The 20,838-nt window shown below is 36.8% G+C and overlaps 1 protein-coding gene across 2 annotated transcripts in view; it reads right to left on the bottom strand.

Moving 5' to 3' along the window:
• Nucleotides 1-4,651: 4,651 nt before the first annotated feature.
• The window catches only part of RASA2 (RAS p21 protein activator 2), a 53,973-nt gene continuing 37,786 nt past the window's right edge, over nucleotides 4,652-20,838 (bottom strand). For both annotated transcript variants that reach the window (XM_026701553.2, XM_087933270.1), the window contains 4 exons: nucleotides 20,419-20,627; nucleotides 11,184-11,287; nucleotides 8,379-8,568; nucleotides 4,652-7,477 (listed from right to left, as the gene is read on the bottom strand). In XM_026701553.2, the coding sequence (XP_026557338.1) occupies nucleotides 7,447-7,477; nucleotides 8,379-8,568; nucleotides 11,184-11,287; nucleotides 20,419-20,627 (534 nt within the window). In that variant the 3' untranslated portion in view covers nucleotides 4,652-7,446. The remainder of the gene's footprint in view (nucleotides 7,478-8,378; nucleotides 8,569-11,183; nucleotides 11,288-20,418; nucleotides 20,628-20,838) is intronic.

The following is a 20,838-nucleotide window of genomic DNA, read 5'->3' as shown; positions in this document are numbered from 1 at the left end:
TAAATTGATAAAGTTTGTAAATGTGATAAAATGGATCGTGTTTATGTCACAGTATATATCAGTGGTTCCCAAACTTTTTAAGCCCACCGCCCCCTTGGTGCTACAAACTCATCCTCGGTGCCTCCCACTCAGGGATGGGATTCAAATTTCTCTGGGCGTGGCCTAATTTGAGGGCATGACTTGCTGGTCATGTGGCTGGGTGGGTGTGGCCAGGTGACTGGCAAACCAAATACAAGTGGTCCTCACTTAATGGCCGGTTGTTTAGCAAGTGTTCTAATTTATGACTGGCCTCCCCAGAGCTATTTGACCTGTTTTTGGAGTTTTGACAGCTTTAGATCAGGGGTTTAAATCCCACCCCTGCCTGTGTGTGTGTGAGAGGGAGAGAGAGAGCTTGGATCAGATCTCTCTCTCTCTCTCCCACCAACGCCAGAAAGCCACCATCAGTCAAAATTCATATTAGTGGTCTCTGAGATTTAAAAATATGAGTTTGGTGGTCTCTGAGGTCCAAAAGTTTGGTGACCCCTGATCTAAATGGGTGAGCCTGAGAGGGAAAGAGAGAGAGAGAGAGAGAGAAACAAAAGAGAAAAGGGAAAGAAAGAAAAAGGGACAAAGGGGAAATAGAAGGGACAGAAAGAAAAAGAAATAAAGGAGGGAGGGAGGGAAGGAGAAAGATAATGAGATATCTATTCTAGTCCAATCACCTTCTCCAGCAGGGATAGAAGGGAGTGTGTGTGTGTTCTTGTAATTTACCAGTACATTTTGATTTTGCCTTCTTTAGAATTGGCACTGTAATACATTGGGGAAAAGTAATTTTTAGGGTGGAGATCTGGTCCAATGGATCCTGTTTAAAGCCTCAACAAAATGTGAGAGCTTCCTGATAGTCTTGGCCATGTTTCGTCCACAAAACCTGTCATAGAAGCCAAAGAGGTTTCAACGTGCTGGCAAAGATGCTTCAATGTGGAAAAGGGCCTCAGTCTAAACTAGGCCTTATTCAATCTGATGCATCAGGTCTCTCTTTCTCTCTCCCTCCTTCCCTCCCTCCCAGACTGGCTTTGGTTTACTTTCCTGATGTGACTGCAGGGCCAGCACTTTGAACACCCGCCTGCCGCCTCTTAGCATCCCCAAGGGGGCTGGCAGAGGAGTACTAAGAGGCAGCAGGGGGACGTTCGAGGCGCCGGCCCTGGAGGTTCACCCATTGACTGTAGCACCGCTCTGGAGCCAGCTCAATGGGTGAAGCTGCAGGGCCGGCCGGCACCTCGAACGCCCCCCTGCCGCCTCTTAGCGCCTCTCTGCCAGCTCCCTTGGGGACGCTGAGAGGTGGCAGGGGGAATAATGTGCGTCGAATAACGTGCCTCCGCTTCCGCATTGGAGACGCTGGCTCCGGAGCAGTGCTACAGTCAATGGGTGAACCTACAGGGCCAGTGCCTCGAACACCCCCCTGCCACCACTTAGCATCCCCAAGGGGACCAGCAGAGGGGCGCTAAGAGGCAGAAGGGCATGTTGAACGTGGCCGCAGCGGCACATAACGTGCCACTGCTTCCGCATTGGAGACGCCGGCTCCGGAGCGTTGCTAGTCAATGGGTGAAACTGCAGGGCCAGCTGGTGCATTGAATGCCCCTCTGCCGCCTCTTAGCATCCCCAAGGGGGCTGGCAGAGGGGCACTAAGAGGTGCCAAGGGGGCGGTGCATCAAACCTGGCCGCACGTTGAATGTGGCGGCATGTAACATGCCACCGCTTCCGCATTGGAGGCGCCGGCTCTGGAGCAGTGCTAGTCAATGGGTGAACCTGCAGGGCCGGATGGCACCTCAAATGTCCCCTTTCCGCTTCTTAGTGCCCCCTGCCAGCCCCCTTACCTCTTAGCGCCCTCCTAAGGCATCCCACTGCCCCCAGGGGGCAGTACCACCCACTTTGGGAACCACTAGTATATATGAACACTGCAAATCTCAAATATTTCTCTTCTTCTTTGTATTAGTTGGAATATAAATTTTAAAAACTATATTCTTGAAGATATGTATTTCGTTAAGGAAATAAATACTTTGCACTTGTCAATTATTACTTGTACAAAATTATACCTATTTTAAAGCAAATCTGATGGTTTCAATGAATAAAATCCCAATTTACCTTATTTTTCTTATTCCATTTAAACTGTCATAAAGTTATGTTTTGGAAAAACATTTTATCATTTAACAGTTTAGTGAATATACTTATGTAATTTGACATTGATTTCAGTGATAAAAGTATTGATCTTAAACATCTTCGCACGAAGAAATTTCATTTACATTTTATATACTTAAGAAATGAACAACTAAAATAAAGTGCAATAAAGTTTCAAACAATTCTATACTTTAATACTTTTAAGAAAATAAACTTTAAATAAAACTACACACACACACCACATCATTAATATTCAATATACCATCATTAAAATACATTGTTAAATTTACATTGTTAACCAAAGCTAAGTAGTGAATAGACACTACTTAGGATTACTTCAAATAGAAACTCCTTTCAATATTTCTCACCTATTTGTACAAAATGTAATGTAGGACTTTCTACTGCATAGGAAATATACAATTGACAAAAGAATTGCATGGGCAGGTCTGGAATTATTTCTGGCACTTGGTTATGTTTTCATTAACACTCACATGGTATATGGACATTTAAACTAGTTTAGTGCTGCTGTGTTGATTTTCACTGCTTCAAAATTTTATTGGCACAATATGGTACCTTCTGTTTAGAAAGTGCTTTTATTCCTATAATAATTATAAATCTAGTTTGTCAGATGAATATAATTGTCAAAAGAAAATAATTATTAAATGTAATTTAAGATTTTCTGGGCCAATAAAGTCAAATTGATATTTGTAAAAGAGCAATGTAAAACCTGTGAGTTAAAATTGGAAGGAAGACTTTACAGACACTATGCTTCAGATGCTACTGCTATGCACCCATCCCTGAGAGAACAAGCAGACAGCCATGGAAGTCCTTTAATACAAAAAAAGGTATCACACAAAAATAAGGATAGTGTACATTATTTGCTCAATAACCTAATGAATTTGCAATCAGGAATTCTGGTAAAAAAAGGACAAATGAATAACTATATGAGATATGCGCTAGACTCTCTGAATATTGGGCAACCCATTGGAATCCAAATACAAAATAAGCATTTCATTTAGCACTATATTAAAACCATATTGAAAATTCTGATGTTTCCCTTTCTCTGTTCCAATTCAATTTAAAATAATTTGCTTTCAAATTTTATTTCAGAGGAGAGAATTTTGATTAAATTCACTTGGGCAAAGAATGTTATTTTAGTCATGGTCATAGGTATCTATGAATGTCCCGTCCTTCACTGTATAAGGATCTCTCCAGCATTTTGGAGCTTACTAAGAGATTAGAATTTATAGACAACCAGGAGGATTAATTGCAATGCTGAGATGTAAAATAGAAAACACCTCTTACCAACTCTAATCTGAAAGCTAGGAAAAAATAAGTCCAGAAAAATAAACACAAAATAAATCCTCAAATTTGATAAGATAAAAAACATCAGATCATTTGCAAGGGGAAAATATTCATTAACAATAAGGCTGATTCTGCACAAAGTTAATATATGAACCCATCCACAAGTACAAAGTCCAAAAATCAATCACGATTTTGGTAAAACTATTTCTGGTGACTATTATTTATAATCTACTTCCAAGATAAATATTTTACAAGGCAGTTTGCAAGCAATTATCAAAAACCATAAATAAAAAAGCAAATAAATAATTGTAAAAAAAGATCCAAGTATCCTTCCTACAGTTGGTTGGTGGAACCTTTGTTAGGTGATAGAAAAGAGCAGAGTCCAGTCAGAGGATGTCTTGAGAATGGTCCTATCTCTTCATGTCAAGGATTTCTCTAGAAATCCTTCCCAATGATTGCCCTCAACAATTACTTCATAAAGTTGATAACATTGGCAGAGGGAACAATGCCCAAACTAACATAGTTATATTTTCTTTAATAATAACTATTATAAATGTACCATTTTTAATACTATTTGCAGAATGAAATCCTCAATACTAGATGTCATGCTTTCTGAGATGGTAATACTCCTGAAAGTCCTATTATAAAAAAGGGAATAGCTGTAATTGGGAAGCAAAAGGGTTAAGTGGAATGAATACCAATAATAGTAAGAATTGAGTAGTATCTTACAATTATGTGGTTACTAAAATACCACGAATAGAACTTACTTCAACTAATATTAGAACAGAATGAATGACACAGTGATGATCAAACAAATTAATGCTGTAATTCAGTATATTAACAAATGTTTCAAATTGTAACTATAGATTGTCTAAAAGTCTCAAGATGATAATACTATTCAATCATATATACTGATGTCAAATGGTGATCTTCCATACATATCCACAGGGCTAAGGAAACACTACATAAATACTGTATATGAACATTTCTATATAAATACTTAGTGGGGAAGTCAACCTAGCCTCTCCCATACACTAATAACCAACAGCATATTAGCTATTTGAAGTGAAAAAAATATTTAGCAGCTGGCTGGTTGAGTTTCTGTACACAATATTCCTGTATGACAATTACACAGAAATATCTAATTAAAAAATCCCGTTAAACAGAGACACAAAATGAAGTTCCAAAGATTGTAAATTATTTCTGTTTATTATTCAAATGCTAGATTTTTCAGAACAAAATAAAGCTTTCATTTCTATTGTATAAATATTTCAATAATCTTAAATCGGTGTTATAGGAGTAATTCAGGGTGGAGGAATTCACATTTACTTATACCCTATTGATTTGGTATAATCCAGGAAGGAAATGATGTTTTTCTTACTGCCAAACACTGTAAACAGGTATAAAATAGTTCTTGGACTGATAGTTACAATTCCAGAATATTTTCAGCGGACTCATGGCTGTTTCCTATCTGAGTCTAAAAGGGAAGCCTGGTTTTGGACATGGAGAATTTCTGTGGGTGAATCTCTGATTTTTCCTTCCACTCATAAGATTCAGAGGTATTTGAGAAAATGTAATATTTTGTCAAGGATCCACTTTCTTTTTTAAACTCAGATTATCTCTGTGTTTAAATTATATATATCATTGATATTTACACTTTTTTCTTATACTAAAACATAATTTGCAATTTCTGTATGTATTAAATCTTATGTATGATTATAGGCATAGGAATGAAAGCATATTTTAATGCTTATAATTTTAAGGAAAAGAATCAGTCAAAGACTGCAGATCAGAGATAATGACTGCAGTAGTTTATGGTAGATTAGAAGCTGTTGTGTACTTTCTGCATGTGAAATACAAGAATATATTAAAAGAGGGTTTGAAATTTAGTTTTGTTGTTGGGTTTACCTGATAACTTTTTGAATGGTACGTAGTTGGCAGGTCAAATTAGTTGGGCAAATAGAGCTGTACAAGTTTATAAATGGTAGACCTATTTTGCAAGGGGAAAAATTATTATTGTTGAAATATATTTAGCAGTAATCAACTGGGATGGCCATATATGTGCATGTTTTTTAAAATGCACTTTTTGTTGTTTAGTTGCTTTGCTGTTGAAATTTGTATATCAACTTTGGAAATATAATTTAATAAGGGAATGGAAGCATATTTTTCTAGGTATTTTGCATAAAAGACACCCAGGCTTCAACTCCACATCACACTTGCATTTTGCTTTGCATTTACCAGGTATAATTTGTGGTAATGATTGTGTTATGCGATCTGTGTCATTCATTCTGTCACTAAATTATTACAGTTTCCCTTACATTTTATGCACAATCTGCGCTGATAAGATTTATATATTCAGGGAGCTCGTTTGTTTTAATAAGTATTTGTACCTATGCCTCAAACAAAAGTATCAAAAACATTTAGTGATAAGGCATGGATACTAGTTATTGAGAGAAAAGAAGTTCTATTTAGGTGCAATTAATTTAGGTTAGTTCAGTCTTAGGATTAGACTATTTATTTAAATGGCAAGCTCTCTTATTTTGCTAGCATAATACCATTACAATCATGTAGTATTTAAGCCAGTTTTATTTTTTAAATGTCCTTATTTTATATTTCTATTAGACAATGAAAGCAGTCCTATGAGTGGTGGCAAATAATAATAGTAAACCAAGAGTATTAAAAGATAAGGAGACCCAATAAACAGATAATCATGAATGTTACTTCAGTGGAAATACACTGATTTTTATAGTGCTTAATAAATTCTCCCAAGGTGAGTTTTCTGTAGTACCACATTCAATAAAGAAAAGGTAAAGTCTCTTTTGAGTTAAGCTTGATTTCTGATAACTTCATATAATACTGATTTTAAAAACTTAGCCTTTTCTTCTCCCAAATATTAGTTTGCTCATATTTATTATATAGCAGTCTTTTTATCAGGTACAAATACAACAAGGCAAGATTAAGAGTTTCTAAAAGTTAAGCTTAGTTCAAAACTTTACTTGGCAAGTAAAAAATATCCTAGATATAAAATTTAATAAAAGTATGGTTTTAAGCCACAATAGTGATCATTCAACTGATCATAATGATTAGATACTATAAAGTATCTAGAATTATAATCTGGGGATAACCAGATATTGTAAAGTGCTTGGAGTGACTTTCAAAAAGAGCTAGTTACAATTGGGTATGGCAATGTTCACTGTACCTTTAGGCATTTTTTAAAAGAAGTATTACTAATGATATGCCACATGGTATTCAGCTACAGTATTATCTGAACAGCATAGGTTCTCCTCCTCCCTAACCCAATCACTAAAAATACTAATACTGTGTTATTTCAAAAAGAAAAACACAATGGTTCCACATGGTATCTTTCACTATTCACTCCAATTGTAAACAAGACATATAGATTCCCTGACTTGTCCTGTTTCAGTGACACCGCTTAAATAACATAACTTTGCTAATTGTCAATGCACATTTTGAAAAAGTACCATCATTTTGTTCCTTTAAAAAAAAAAACATTTATACTGTAAATTAAGAAAGGAAGTTTTAAAAGTGACTGTGCGCTGAATGTAAAGCTTCAAATTCGTTTGCCGCCTGTCAGAATTTCTTTGTCCAGATAATAGTGATAGTCACAGAAGCTGATGATTATCCTGGCAGATAAAATCCCAACTGAAGGTGGTAGCTGTTTTCTTCCGTAGAAAGCTTATTTTTTTTAGAAGATCTTCCCAGCTTTAGATACCTTGTTTACTTACATTTTTGTATGTTAAGTTCTTTAAACAATATGAGTATGTTTTCCCTTATCCCTGCAGAAATCTGATTCCACATTTGTTCTTTCCACTGTTAAATATTAAATAAGCTTGTGAATACAGCTAATTGTAAGAAATGTATATTCTTAAATTCACTGAATGATCCCAAAAGCAGTCTGTTATTAAAGAGTGAAAATTATTCCAAATCCTTTCTTTCAAAATCCATCTCTATTGAAAGTGCCTTTGGTTAAGAAATTTTTCCAACAATTGGATTTTCTCTACAAAAGAAAAAAAGAACCGTATGTAACTATTTGTTAGAAACAACAAGTTAAACATTATTTTTCACTTACAATTAATGCTGTGTTTTCTGACAACAATAAAATTTCAATTTTACTGATCCCACTGAGCAGACTTAAATCCACCTGGATATCTGCCACAAATAAAAGAAAACTTCTGCATTCTACAGTACATACTCTGGATGAGGAATCAAAATTTAATTCAGTACCACCTTAATTTTACAAAACCAGATGCAGTTTATATAATTTGAATAATGACCTTCCTTTTGGAAAGGAAAAAACAAGTACAAATAATGTATTTTCATATTTAATAGTTGGAAATACTGAACACTTCCTCTCCCAATTAGTCCGTTAAATCAAGGTTTTACTGTATTAAGATTTGCAGAATGAAGGATGTGGTCTTAACTGCCTATCTGCCCTCAGAGATAATTCCAAATTCTAAACACATTGTATCCCCCAAACTAGTCAAATTCAATTAAAAATAGTTGGGGATTGACATGGAATGCATTTAGTTGTAATATATTCTCATTTTATTGTGGCAAATCTGTCACTCTGCTTCAGAATTTACTTTCTTCCCAAATTACATCTTCTAATATGTTGTAAAGGACAGGACAAAATCCTCTTGCTTGATTTCTAATCACCTGCCCCCAAATTTGAACTGATTGCAATTCATCCTTGTTAAAGATACAGTAAATAATATGTTAACATTTACTTGAACTATCTTTCACAACCAAAACCTATTGTCATGATTTATCTTGGTAGTTATCTTGAACAACACATAATATATTAGATGACTATGTGGTCACAGAATTACATTAACATACAGAAGCAGTTTGTTAAAGGACAAGCTTGTTGTAATGGTAGAATTACCTACAATACTTACTCACTGCCATATTTAGCACTAGATGATCTTTTTTCCCGATACTTATCATGATGTATGTCCAATTGTTCTACAATTGATATTATTTGCTGAAGAGTTTGAAAAGTTGCTACTGAGTCCTCAATTTTGAAATTAGAATAATCATCTGGCTCTTTCTGTGGACCTTGGTAGACTGCTATACTTCCACAAGCCTCTAGAAATAATATATTAAAGTATTATGAAGCTTTAAATGTTCAAGAAACAAAGTTTCTATATCTTCAACATAGGTTTTGCCATAAATGTGATTAATTAAAATAATGAAGAAAGGTATTTTGGGGGCATAACAGAATACCGTTTCATATTAATTCACTAATTCATCAGTGTAAATAAAAGCAATTTAAATTGTTATCTGGACTGATAAGTAAAAACTCTTCCATGAAAAAATGTAAAAGGATCAAAAGGATCGATATTATATTCTTCTTTCATAAATCTGTAAATTCTATCAAGCCTAAATATCCAGGAGATGGCGCTGAGTCACATGATTTCTTGATTTAATGGACCTTATATATAATGCATAAAAACTAACCTCCAGCATACAATAAAAGAAGCAGTAGCCCAACTGGATAAAACTTGGTTCCCAAATAACGAACATAAAATACAATCACTCCCTAGTTCTACAATTCCGTATTTGTTACTCTGGGAATGCTTTTGACTTAGTTCTACTTGAGCCTTTAAAGTCACAGACATCTCTTCCACTATTGCTACAGTTGGATGGATAAGCTCAAATGAAAATTTATCTGGATGTAATGGAGATTCAGCTTCAACAGAGATTTTTCCCTTCCACGTATTAGCTTATTAAATGTAGAATTTACTTACTAACACATATACAGTAATTGAGATGTACACTTTGAGAACCACATCTTGAATACAGTGCATTCACTAAGTATTCAGACCCCTTCATTTTTGTCAATTTTGTTATGCCACAGTCTAATTCCAGTTGTTAAAATTCATTTTTTTTTCATTAATCTACACTCCGTATCCCATCATGACAAAATGAAAATAGAAGTTTAGAAATGTCTGTAAATTTATTAAAAAGAAAAAACTGAAATATCACATTGGCATAAGTATTCAGACCCTTTGCAACGATCAGGGAATGATTATATTTGATGTTCATTATTTGGGAATCAAGTTTTATCCAGCTAGGCTACTGAAATTTAGTTCTGGTGCCTCATATTTCTCCTGATTGTTGCTGATATGTTTCTACACCTCGATTGGAGCCAACCTTTAATAAATTAAATTGATTGGGCACACAACTCTCTAAGGAAGGCATCACAGCTGACAATGCATAGTGTAGCAGAGCAAAAGCCAAAGGAACTGCCTTTAGAGCTCAGACAGGATCTGGGGAAAGCTACAATAAAATTTCTGCTGCACTGAAGGTTCCTAAGAGCACAGTGGCTCCCTAATTCTCAAAGGGAAGAAGTTTGTCACAACCAAGACTCTTCCAAGCACTGCACCTCCACTGATGTTGCCTTTATGGCAGGGTGGCTAGATGGAAGCCTTTCCTCAGTACAAAACACACGAAAGCCTGCTTGGAGTTTGCAAAAAAACAACAACAACATAATAATACCCGAAGGACTAGCTCTCCAGACAAGATTCTTTGGTCTGATGAAACCAAGATCGAACTGTTTGGCCTTAAATTCTAAATGTTTTATGCCTGGAAGAAACCAGGCACTGCCCAATATCACCCCAACCCTGAAGCATGGTGGTGGCAGCATTGTACTGTGTGTGTGTTTTTTAGCAGTAGGAACTGGGAGACTGGTGAGGGTTTAGGGAAAGCTGACTGAAGCAAAGTACAGGGACATTCTCAATGAAAACCTGTTCCACAGTGCTCAGGACCTCAGACTGGGTTGAAGGCTCACTTTCCAACATGACAACGATCCTAAGCACACAGCCAAGAAAACATAGGAGTGACTTAGGGAAAACTCTGTGAATGTCCTAGAGTGGCCCAGCCAGGGCCCTAACATGAACCCTGATGAATATCTCTGGAGGGATCTGAAAATGGCTGTTCACTGATGGTCATCATTCAACCTGAGCTTGAGAAGATTTGCAAGGAGGAATGGCAGAAAATCCTCCAATCCAGGTGTACAAAGCTTCTTGCATCATACTTAAAAAGACTCAAGGCTTTAATTGCTGCCAAAGATGCTTCAAGAAAGTACTGAGTGAAGGGTCTGAACTTATGCCAATGATATTTCAGTTTTTTCTTTTTAATAAATTTACAGACATTTCTAAAATTCTGTTTTTACTTTGTCATTATGGGGTACTGTCTATAGTTTAATGAGGAAAAAAATGAATTTCAATGACTGTAGAATAAGTTGCAGTGTAACAAAATTGACAAAAGTGAAGGGGATCTGAATACTTCCTTAATGCACTACAACTGAAAACAAATAATGGAATTTAATCACAGTTTTTCTTTATTTTATACTTGGAAGAAGCAGCTGTGTTTACAATATATAGAATGCAAGCAAAGGCAGGAAAGAGCCTACTAGAAGCCAACTTTTGCATTCTCCTCTGTACATAATGAAGCTTGGCATCCTTTTAAAAAAGCCCCCAAGGATCAGGGACTCCCAAATGGGTATAGGGTATTGTAGTGCTGGGGTCTGAGGAAGAATAGCTGGGTAAAGCCTGGCAATCTATCATTTTTGTCCAACATGAGTTTTGATTTGAGCCAACTTTTGAAAATTATCTAGAATGGATATGGGATTACCAATTAGGACAATAGCTAATAGCTATTAATATTACAAAACTGATTGTGTTATGAGTCTTTCATACCTTGCATTTTTTGGAGTTTTGTCATACTGATTGCGAAGAGTGAGTAGATTCTCTCTGTTTCTCTATCTCCATCTATTTCTATCTGAACGTCAGCAGGTACACCCCTTAAGTTAGAAATACAAAATTTTACAAAAAGTTATTTTTAAAGGAGATTCACTAGTTATATATTATGCATATACAAATAAAGAGAAAACAAGTAATGCAGATGTGCAAAACTTCTAGATCTGTGATAGCGAACCTGTGGCACGCATGCCGGAAGTGCGCGTGAGCCGCCTGCCCGCCAGCTGATTGTTGGGTATCTGGCGCATGCACGGGAAGTGTGGAAGAAACACGTGCATGCTCATGCGCAGGGGTATGCACACATTGCCTTCTGGGTGTTGGCATGGGAATGTGCGCACTTGCAGTTTTCGGCACGGGAGCCCAAAAAGGTTAGCTATCACTGTTCTAGATCATTTATACTTACAGCTGAATCATGATAGGTAGGAAAGCTTAATATGTAGCCTACCAGAATTAATTGAAACAGCCAATATAACATTAGGGTTAAAAATAAGAAAAATATTAAATTTAACTCTCTATTCTGTAACTGCTTCAGGCAGAGAAATGCTCACTAAGCAAGCATCAATCAACCAACTCTCTTTTTAGTAGGAATAAGATTGAAAGCTTCCGGTGGTGATGTGAAGTCGGAGCAGCACAGGGAAACAGAGGCGAGGTTCGGTTCTGGGGGGACCAGCAAGAAAGAAAGGAAGCTTTGGAGGCGACATGGGGAGGTGTGATTCCCCCGCCGCGCTAGGAAGAGACCTTCAATCCCGACGCTGAAGAGGCCAGCTTTCATGGCTGAATCAGAGGCTTGACGTCCCACAATACAAAAGAAGGAAGTGGAGAGTGTGAATGGTGCAGTAAAAGCAGTGGGAGTAGAAGAAATTTTCAAGTCTGGATTTTATGATCAATGGTGAGGAGGTGCGAAGAGCAGCATTGAAATGACTTTGACAGCTCTGAGTGGTAACAGGCAGAAAAACAAAAGGAAGAGCAGATCAGGAGGAGGGCAAAATACGAGACCAGAGGCAGAGACACAGAAAGGAAGAGACGAGACCAGACTAGAAGAAACTGAAAGTGCTCTGCTGGATGGAGAGAGAATGGTGTGACTGGAATAAACGTGCTGAAATTTCTTCCCTTAGCATTTGGTGCTCCAACGGCAGAAGAAGAAAGAACCGAGGAGAAAGGAAGTTGCTGGAGAGTGACAATGCAAGTTTAATAAGACTGCCATTTTGAAGACACAAACAGCTGACTGTCAGTTTCTTTAGTCCTACAGTAAGATTTAAAGAACTGCACCTCTGAACTTTATAATCTATATAAACTAACAGAAATCTTTGAGCATGCCAACAAGCTGGGGAGGTGGCTTGCTTATAGATTAAGAAAAGAAAAAACAAGGATTCAGCAACTACAGGAAAAAGAGGGAAATTTACAATATAATATGGAAAAGAAAACAAAGATTGTATAAGAGTTCTTTAAAGAACTCTATAAACAAGAGGATACTACAGAGGAAAAAAATACTCACTACTTAAACGGGGAGACCATGCCAGTACTAATAGAAGAGGATAGGGTAAGGTTAAATAGAGATATCACAATAAAAGAATTAAGGGAGGCTATCCCTTAAAAAAACAATAAAAATAATAAAACGCCAGGAACAGATGGATTGCCAGGGGAAATCTATAAAAGCACAGGAGAATTAATTGATCCAATAATTTTGGAAATTTGCAATGAAGTATTAATGGAAGCAAGGTTACCAGAATTGTGGGGAGAAGCTTATATTGCCCTAATAGTGAAGGAAGGCACAGATACCACACATGAATATCATGGCAGAAAGAATGAAAAAAATATTGAATAGTAAAATGCACAAAATGGCTTTTTACCAACAAGACAAATAAAAAACAAATAAGAACAGTAATCAATGTACTGGAGTATTATGAGGCTCATCCAGGAAAACAGGCTGTGCTAGTTTTTCTGGATGCCCAAAAGGCTTTTGACAGAGTAAACTGGCAATTTATGATTCAGCAAATAAAAAATTTGAAATTTGGAGACAGATTCGAAAAAATGATAGGCTCAATCTACTTGGTTCCTAAAGCACATATATTAATTAACGGGGAGTCTACAAACATATTTGAAATAAGGAAAGGAGTACGGCAGGGATGCCCACTTTCACCTCTGCTCTTTATCTTGACACTAGAAATTTTGTTGGTAAGAATTAAATCAAATCAGGAAATAAAAGGTTTAAAGATTAAAAAAGAATATAAGGCTCAAGCATTTGCTGATGACCTTGTTTCTTTATGAAAGAACCAATAGAATCAGGATCAAAATTAATACAGGAAATAGAGAAATTTGGGGAAGTAGCTGGTCTAACAATTAATAAAGATAAAACTAAATTGATAATGAAAAATTTAATGGATAATCAGAAAAAGAAATTAGTGGAAGAAATAGGACTACAAATTGCAAAAAAAGTGAAGTATTTAGGCATTTCGTTTACAGCAAGATGCTCAACAATAAAAGAGTACAATTGCATAAACTTGGTGCAACAAATAAAGAAAGACCTAGAAAAGTGGGAGAAAATACAACTATCTTTGTTAGGGAGGATCGTGGTCGTTAAAATGAATATCTTACCAAGATCACTTCATCTCTTTCAAACGATCCCAGTAAAATTGGATAAAAAGGGTTTTGGGCGATTTAAACAAAATGACAACAAGATTTGTTTGGGCAGGTAAAAGAGCAAGGATTAAATTAGTTCACTGCAGGACAATAAGAGCAGAGGTGGATTTGGACTCCCTGCCTAGGAAACATATTATAAAACAGCAGTTTTAACATGGATCAAAGATTGGGCCAATTTAAGAAATAAAAGAACTTTAATTTTAGAGGGGCACAGTTTACAAGCGGGATGGCATCCCTTCATGTGGAATCCAGGAAGTAAGACTCAAGCTTACTTCCAGACATATAGTGAGAGACTCATTAATACAATAGAGATACAGATACAGATAATCAGAGTTGGAAGGGATCTTGTAGGCATCAAGTCCAACCCCCACACCCAATTGGGAGACCCTACACCATTTCTGGCAAATGGCAGTCCAATCTCTTCTTGAAAATCTCAACTGATGGCGCTTCCACAACTTCCGAGGGCAAGCTGTTCCATTGGTTGTTCTCACTGGCAGAAAGTTTTTCCTTATTTCCAGGTTAAATCTTTCCTTCTTCAGTTTCCATCCATTATTCCTTGTCTGGCCTACAGCTTTAAAAAATAGCTTGACCCCTTCCTCCCTGTGGCAGCCCCTCAAATATTGGAAGACCACTATCATGTCTCCCCTGGTCCTTCTCTTTACTAGACTAGCCAAGCCCAGTTCCTGTAACTACTCATTGTATACGTTTTAGCTTCCAGTCCCCTAATCATCCTGGTTGCTCTTCTCTGTACTTTTTCTAGAGCCTCAACATCTTTTTTATGTGGTGACCAAAATGGATGCAGTACTCTAGGTGTGCTCTTACTAAGGCTTTATAGAGTGGTATTTATTAGTACTTCCCTTGATCTTGATTCTATCCCTCTGTTAATACAATTTAGGATTGCATTAGCTTTTTTGGCTGCTGCTGCACACTGCTGGCTCATATTTAGCTGGTTGTCCACTAAGACTCCAAGATCCCTCTCACAGTTACTGCTATTGAGCCTAGTTTCACCCAGTCTATATGTGTACTTTTGGTTTTTCTTGCCTAAGTGTAGGACTTTACTTTTCTCTATATTGAATTTCATTTTATTAGATATGGCCCAGTGTTCTAGCCTGTCAAGATCCATCTGGATCTTGAGCCTATCTTCTTGGGTGTTAGCTATTCCTGTCAGCTTAGTATCATCTGCAAATACGGTAAGTTCCCCTTCTATTCCCTCATCTAAGTCATTAATGAAGATATTGAAGAGTACTGGGCCTAAGATGGAACCTTGTGGCACCCCACTGCTTACTTCCCTCCATGCAGACTTAGACCCATTAAGGACTACTCATTGAGTATGGTTTGCCAGCCAGTTGCGAATCCATCTAGTGGTGGTGCTATCTATCCCACTTTTTTCTAGCTTACTAAGAAGCAGGTTGTGGTCTACTTTATCGAATGCCTTGCTGAAATCTAAATATATTATGTCCACAGTATTTTGCTGGTCTACTAATTTAGTCACTGTGTTGAAGAATGAAATAAGATTGGTTTGGCATGATCTGTTTTTAACAAACCCGTGCTGACTGCTAGTTATTACTTTACTTGTTTCTAGATGTTGGCAGATCTGTTTTTTTGTTATCTTTCCCAGTATCTTCCTGGGTATTGATGTTAGGCTGATTGGTCTATAGTTTCCTGGGTCTGTTTTTTTTTTCTTTTTTGAAGATGGGAACCACATCAGCTCTTTTCCAGTCCTCTGGTAGTTCCCCGGTGCTCCAGGATTTTTGAAAGATATGGTGCAGTGGTTCTGAGATGACCTCTGCCAGCTCCTTTAAAACTCTGGGATGTAATCCATCAAGCCCCGGAGATTTGTTTTCATCAAGATCAGACAGTTGTTCTCTTATTATTTTTTTGCTTATTTCAACTTTTATTTCTGGTCTGTCTTTTACAGTTGTGTTTTTGGTGGGTTGAGCTATAGTTTCTTTTTGCGTGAAGACAGATGCAAAGAATGAGTTAAGCAGTTCTGCTTTCTCTCTGTTGCCTGTTACTTCCTTGCCATCTTCTCTCTTTAGTGGACCGACTGTTTCCTTGATTTTTTTCTTGTTATTTATATGTTGGAAGAAACTTTTTTTTATTATCTTTGACTTTTGTTGCAAGTCTTTGTTCGTTCTGAGCCTTTGCTATCCGAATAGAGAGAGAAATTAAAAATAAACACTACATAAAAATTCCAGGATGGGTATCCACCATGGAGGCATTGACACACCCCAATGCATTGGAAATCGGAAAAATAGTTAGCTATATGAATCTTTAGATCTCCAAGGAGTATTAAAAACACATCAAGAACTTATAGAGACCAAGGCTTGAATATAGATTGGTGGCCATATCTCCAGATAAAAACAAGATATAAAAAAGATCAGGAGGAGTATGGAATTGAATTAGAACCAAATCGATTAGATAAACTCATTGGGGGCACAGAAGAGAAATTAATTTCGAAGTTTTATCGTTATTTATTGGTATTTGATTTGGCAAAGAAATTAGTGAAAGGCCCAATGATAGTATGGGCAAGGAATGTGGGGCATAATATTGATTTGGAGGACTGGGAAAGAATTTGGAAAAAGAATTATAAGATAACAAAATCGGCAGTATATAAAGAGAATCAGTACAAAATGAGTTATCGATGGTATCTTGCCCCCTCGACATTAGCTAAAATATACCACAGTTTAAGCCTGTTGGAAATGTAAGCAGACACAGGGCACTTTTTTCCACATCTGGTGGCTTTGCCTGAAAATTAAGAAATACTGGATAAAAATATGAACATGGATAAAAGAAATTACAATCCTCCAAAAAGAACTCAAACCAGAAATCTTTTTATTGGGGATAATAAAAGGAAACTACACAAAGGAGATAAAACATTTAATCTCGTACATAGTCACTGCAGCAAGACTGGTGCTTGTACAATGTTGGAAAGGGGACTTCTTGCCAACAGAGAGTTTAATAAAAAAAAAGGTCTCTTTGGATGGTAGTGCGGCGGTGGTTGAGGAGTTGAACAATTTTTTTGCTCGATCTGAGATCCATCAAACTGAAACTGTCCCTTTGCCATCATTTACTCAGCAGAGCCTCCCCTTCATTGTGAAGGAGCAGGATGTGAGGCAGACAATGAAGGCGGTTAATTCCAGAAAGTCAGCTGGGCCCGACTCAATTCCTGGTCGTGTGGTAAAAGATTGTGCTGATCAGCTAGCTGGGGTGTGGACTGAAATTTTTAATCGATCCTTGACACAAAGTGTGGTTCCTGTGTGTCTCAAGGCTTCCACCATCGTTCCACTGCCTAAAAAGTTGCCCACAAATGGTCCTAGCGACTATAGGCGGTGGCACTAACTTCTATCTTAATGAAGTGCTTTGAGAAGCTAGTTCGAAATTATATTATCTCCTGCCTTCCTGATTCCTTTGATGGGCTTCAGTTTGCTTACAAAGAAAATAGATCAACCGAGGATGCAATTATTACTGTGCTTCACATGGCCTTATCCCATTTGGAAACACCGGGAATTATGTAAGAATGTTGTTCGCAGATTTTAGTTCTGCTTTCAATACCATCATACCGCACAGATTAATAGCCAAGCTCAAAGATCTAGATTTTCCAGATTCTATTTGTTTATGAATATTGGATTTTTTAACAAATCATCCACAAAGAGTTAAACTGAATGATTATATTTCTACTGTCAAGACACTTAGCATTGGCACTCCGCAAGGTTGTGTCCTTAGTCCACTACTGTTCTCCATTTATTCATCTGATTGCACAAATAAACATCCCAACAATAAGATAATAAAATTTGCAGACGATACTACGCTTGTAGGACTTATTTCTGGGGATGATGTGTCTGCATATCGGGATGAGGTATTACAGCTATCCCACTGGTGCAAAAATAATAATCTTATATTTAACATTAAGAAGACCAAGGAGGTTATAGTGGACTATAGGAAAAAAAGAGCAGACATTCAGCCACTGTATATAGAGGGAGTTTGTGTGGAACAGGTGGTTGAATGTAAGTATCTCGGGACCATCATTACAAATGACCTGACCTGGAGTGCAAACACCGCTGCTTTAATTAAGAAGGCACAACAACGGTTGTATTTACTAAGGATTCTTAGGAAACAACGACTGGCTGAGAGTCTACTGACTACCTTCTATCGGAGTTCAATTGAGAGTATATTATCCTACTGTCGCTGTGTATGGTTCTCGAGCTGCACAGTGGCAGAGAAAAAGGCAATTCAGAGGGTGATTAAGATGGCCCAAAACATCATTGGCTGCTCACTCCCCTCTTTGGAAGAACGGTATAGGAATAGATGTAAGAGGAAGATATTTAATATATTGAATGACTCCTCTCATCCGGGACATCAGCTCTTTGAACTATTACCATCGAGAAGGAGATTCAGGGTATTAAGAACAAGGACGACTAGATTTAAGAACAGTTTTTATCCAAGTGCAGTTTTGAGTTTGAATGCAGAGTCATAAGATTTTGTGGAATTTAATGGCTGAGAGTAATGGGGTATTTACATTTTAAATTGTATAGAGATTATTGTATGGTCTGTTGTGTTTAATTTTATTTTTCTTTCAATGGTGTTGTCCAGTTTTACTTGTGGAAGAGCACCTCATTTCGTTGCACCCACTTGCGAGTGTAATGACAAATAAATTCTTATGTCTTATGTCTTAATAATCCAAAAAATCTATGATTGCGCTGAAATGGATAAACTTACTCTAAAATTAAAGGAAAAGGAAGACTCAAAGTACTATAAAGTGTGGAAAAACTGGTACAAATGGATAAATGACAGAAATAAGTGAACAAATAAATAAGGAACAGTCTAAAAAAGATAAATGTATGAGAATAATCAGAAATATGAAATATGTATTGGAATAATAATGATGTAAGCACCATCTAAATAATTTGTAATGTTTATGTTTTTGATACTATTTTGCATTTTAACGAGTTGTATTGTTTTTTGTATATATTCTTTTTTAATGTTTAATGAAGGTTTTTAAATTTTTTTTAAAAAAAGATTGAAAGCTAGGCACATATGCCATCAGATTATTGCTTTGAGTTAGCAACAGGATATAAAGCAGAGAGTAAGAAATATCAATCCCAAATAACAAAAGCTTGAACTGAAAAATATTGCTAAATCTAATTTATGCTAAATTCATTCAGTATATCTCCCTCCTTGCTTCTATCAATATATGTATTATGGATGCCATATAATTTTTTTTTACTTCATAGTTATAAACTTTTATTGCTTTTCTATAGCAATAGTATAGTATGTTTATGGTGGATTTTATTGTGAGATACCCTATGTCCTAGGAAGAAGTGGTGAAGGGAGGGAAGGATGAAGGAAGGGAAAAAAAGGGCACTGTAATGATATATACTGAGGTTGCAAAGAAAAAAAAATCATTTCCAAATAGCAACTTAAATACACTGCTCAAAAAAATAAAGGGAACACAAAAACAAGATATCCTAGATCTGAATGAATGAAATATTCTTATTAAATTCTTTGTTCATTACATAGTTGAATGTGCTGACAACAAAATCACACAAAAATTATCAATGGAAATCAAATTTAGCAACCCATGGTGGTCTGGATTTGGAGTTACACTGAAAATTAAAGTGGAAAAAAACACTACAGGCTGATCCAACTTTGATGTAATGTCCTTAAAACAAGTCAAAATGAGGCTCAATAGTGTGTGTGGCCTCCATGTGCCTGTATGACCTCCCTACGACTGAGCATGCTCCTCCTGTCCCTCCTTGCACAAAAGCGGAGGTAGCGGTCCTGATGCTGGGTTGTTGCCCTCCTACGGCCTCCTCCACGTCTCCTGATGTACTGGCCTGTCTCCTGGTAGCGCCTCCATGCTCTGGGCACTACGCTGACAGACATAGCAAACCTTCTTGCCATGGCTCACACTGATGTGCCATCCTGGATGAGTTGCACTACCTGAGCCATTTGTGTGGGTTGTAGGCTCCGTCTCATGCTACCACTAGAGTGAAAGCATCGCCAGCATTCAATCAGCCAGAAAGCATAGGAACTGAGAAGTGGTCTGTGGTCACCACCTGCAGAACCACTCCTTTATTGGGGATGTCTTGCTAACTGCCTATGCTTTCTCCCTGTTGTCTATTCCATTTGCACAACAGCATGTGAAATTGATTGTCAATCAGTGTTGCTACCTAAGTGGACAGTTTGATTTCACAGAAGTGTGATTGACTTGGAGCTACATTGTGTTGTTTAAGTATTCCCTTTATTTTTTTGAGCAGTGTACATTCATTTATTATAGATTCTATGTTGCTTCATAATCAGAATAATAATCTATGTTGTTTCATAATCGGAATTGATGACAAGTTGCCATAAATATTAATATGTTTTCAAATCTAATAATGTTCATTTGTTAATCTCAAGCACATGTGTAATTCTGATATGAATCTCCCTTTGATCATTAGGAAGGCAACGTAAGTTACAGCAATATATTGTAAGCAAAATTATTTCTATTCCAAAACATGCATGTGTTATTTTTTTTGTAGATGTTACTTACGCAGTACATGGCATACAGCCCACTGTGTTTTCTGATGTGGCTTTACAGCATAGCCAATTTCCATTCAAAAAAGCAGATGGGTGATAGATGTTCAATCGCTTTGGGTTGCATCTGCTCACTCTACAGAGAGCTTCTATCCACTCACTAGCCTCCACACAATTATTTGCCTGCACATAGAGTGGTTTCTCAACATGTATCACTTGAAACATCTGAAAAAGAAAACAGCTCCATTCAACCAATCAGCAATTTATTTAGAGGAGAAAAAAAGAGCTGATTTGTTTGTGTAATATTTAAAAACTTTGAAAACAGAAGACTGGATGCTTATCCAAACGGCTGCTTTGGTGTAACAGATACTGGTTAATGCACTGACTTCCATTTTACTCAGAAAAGGAGGGAATTTATGATCCACATTTTTGCTTC

The sequence above is a fragment of the Pseudonaja textilis genome, chromosome 4 (genome assembly GCF_049901715.1).
Source record: "Pseudonaja textilis isolate UNSWEBS1 chromosome 4, rPseTex1.2, whole genome shotgun sequence".
NCBI lineage: Eukaryota > Metazoa > Chordata > Lepidosauria > Squamata > Elapidae > Pseudonaja > Pseudonaja textilis.
The sequence above is the reverse complement of the archived record's forward strand: the minus strand, read 5'-3'. Positions and strand labels throughout refer to the sequence as shown.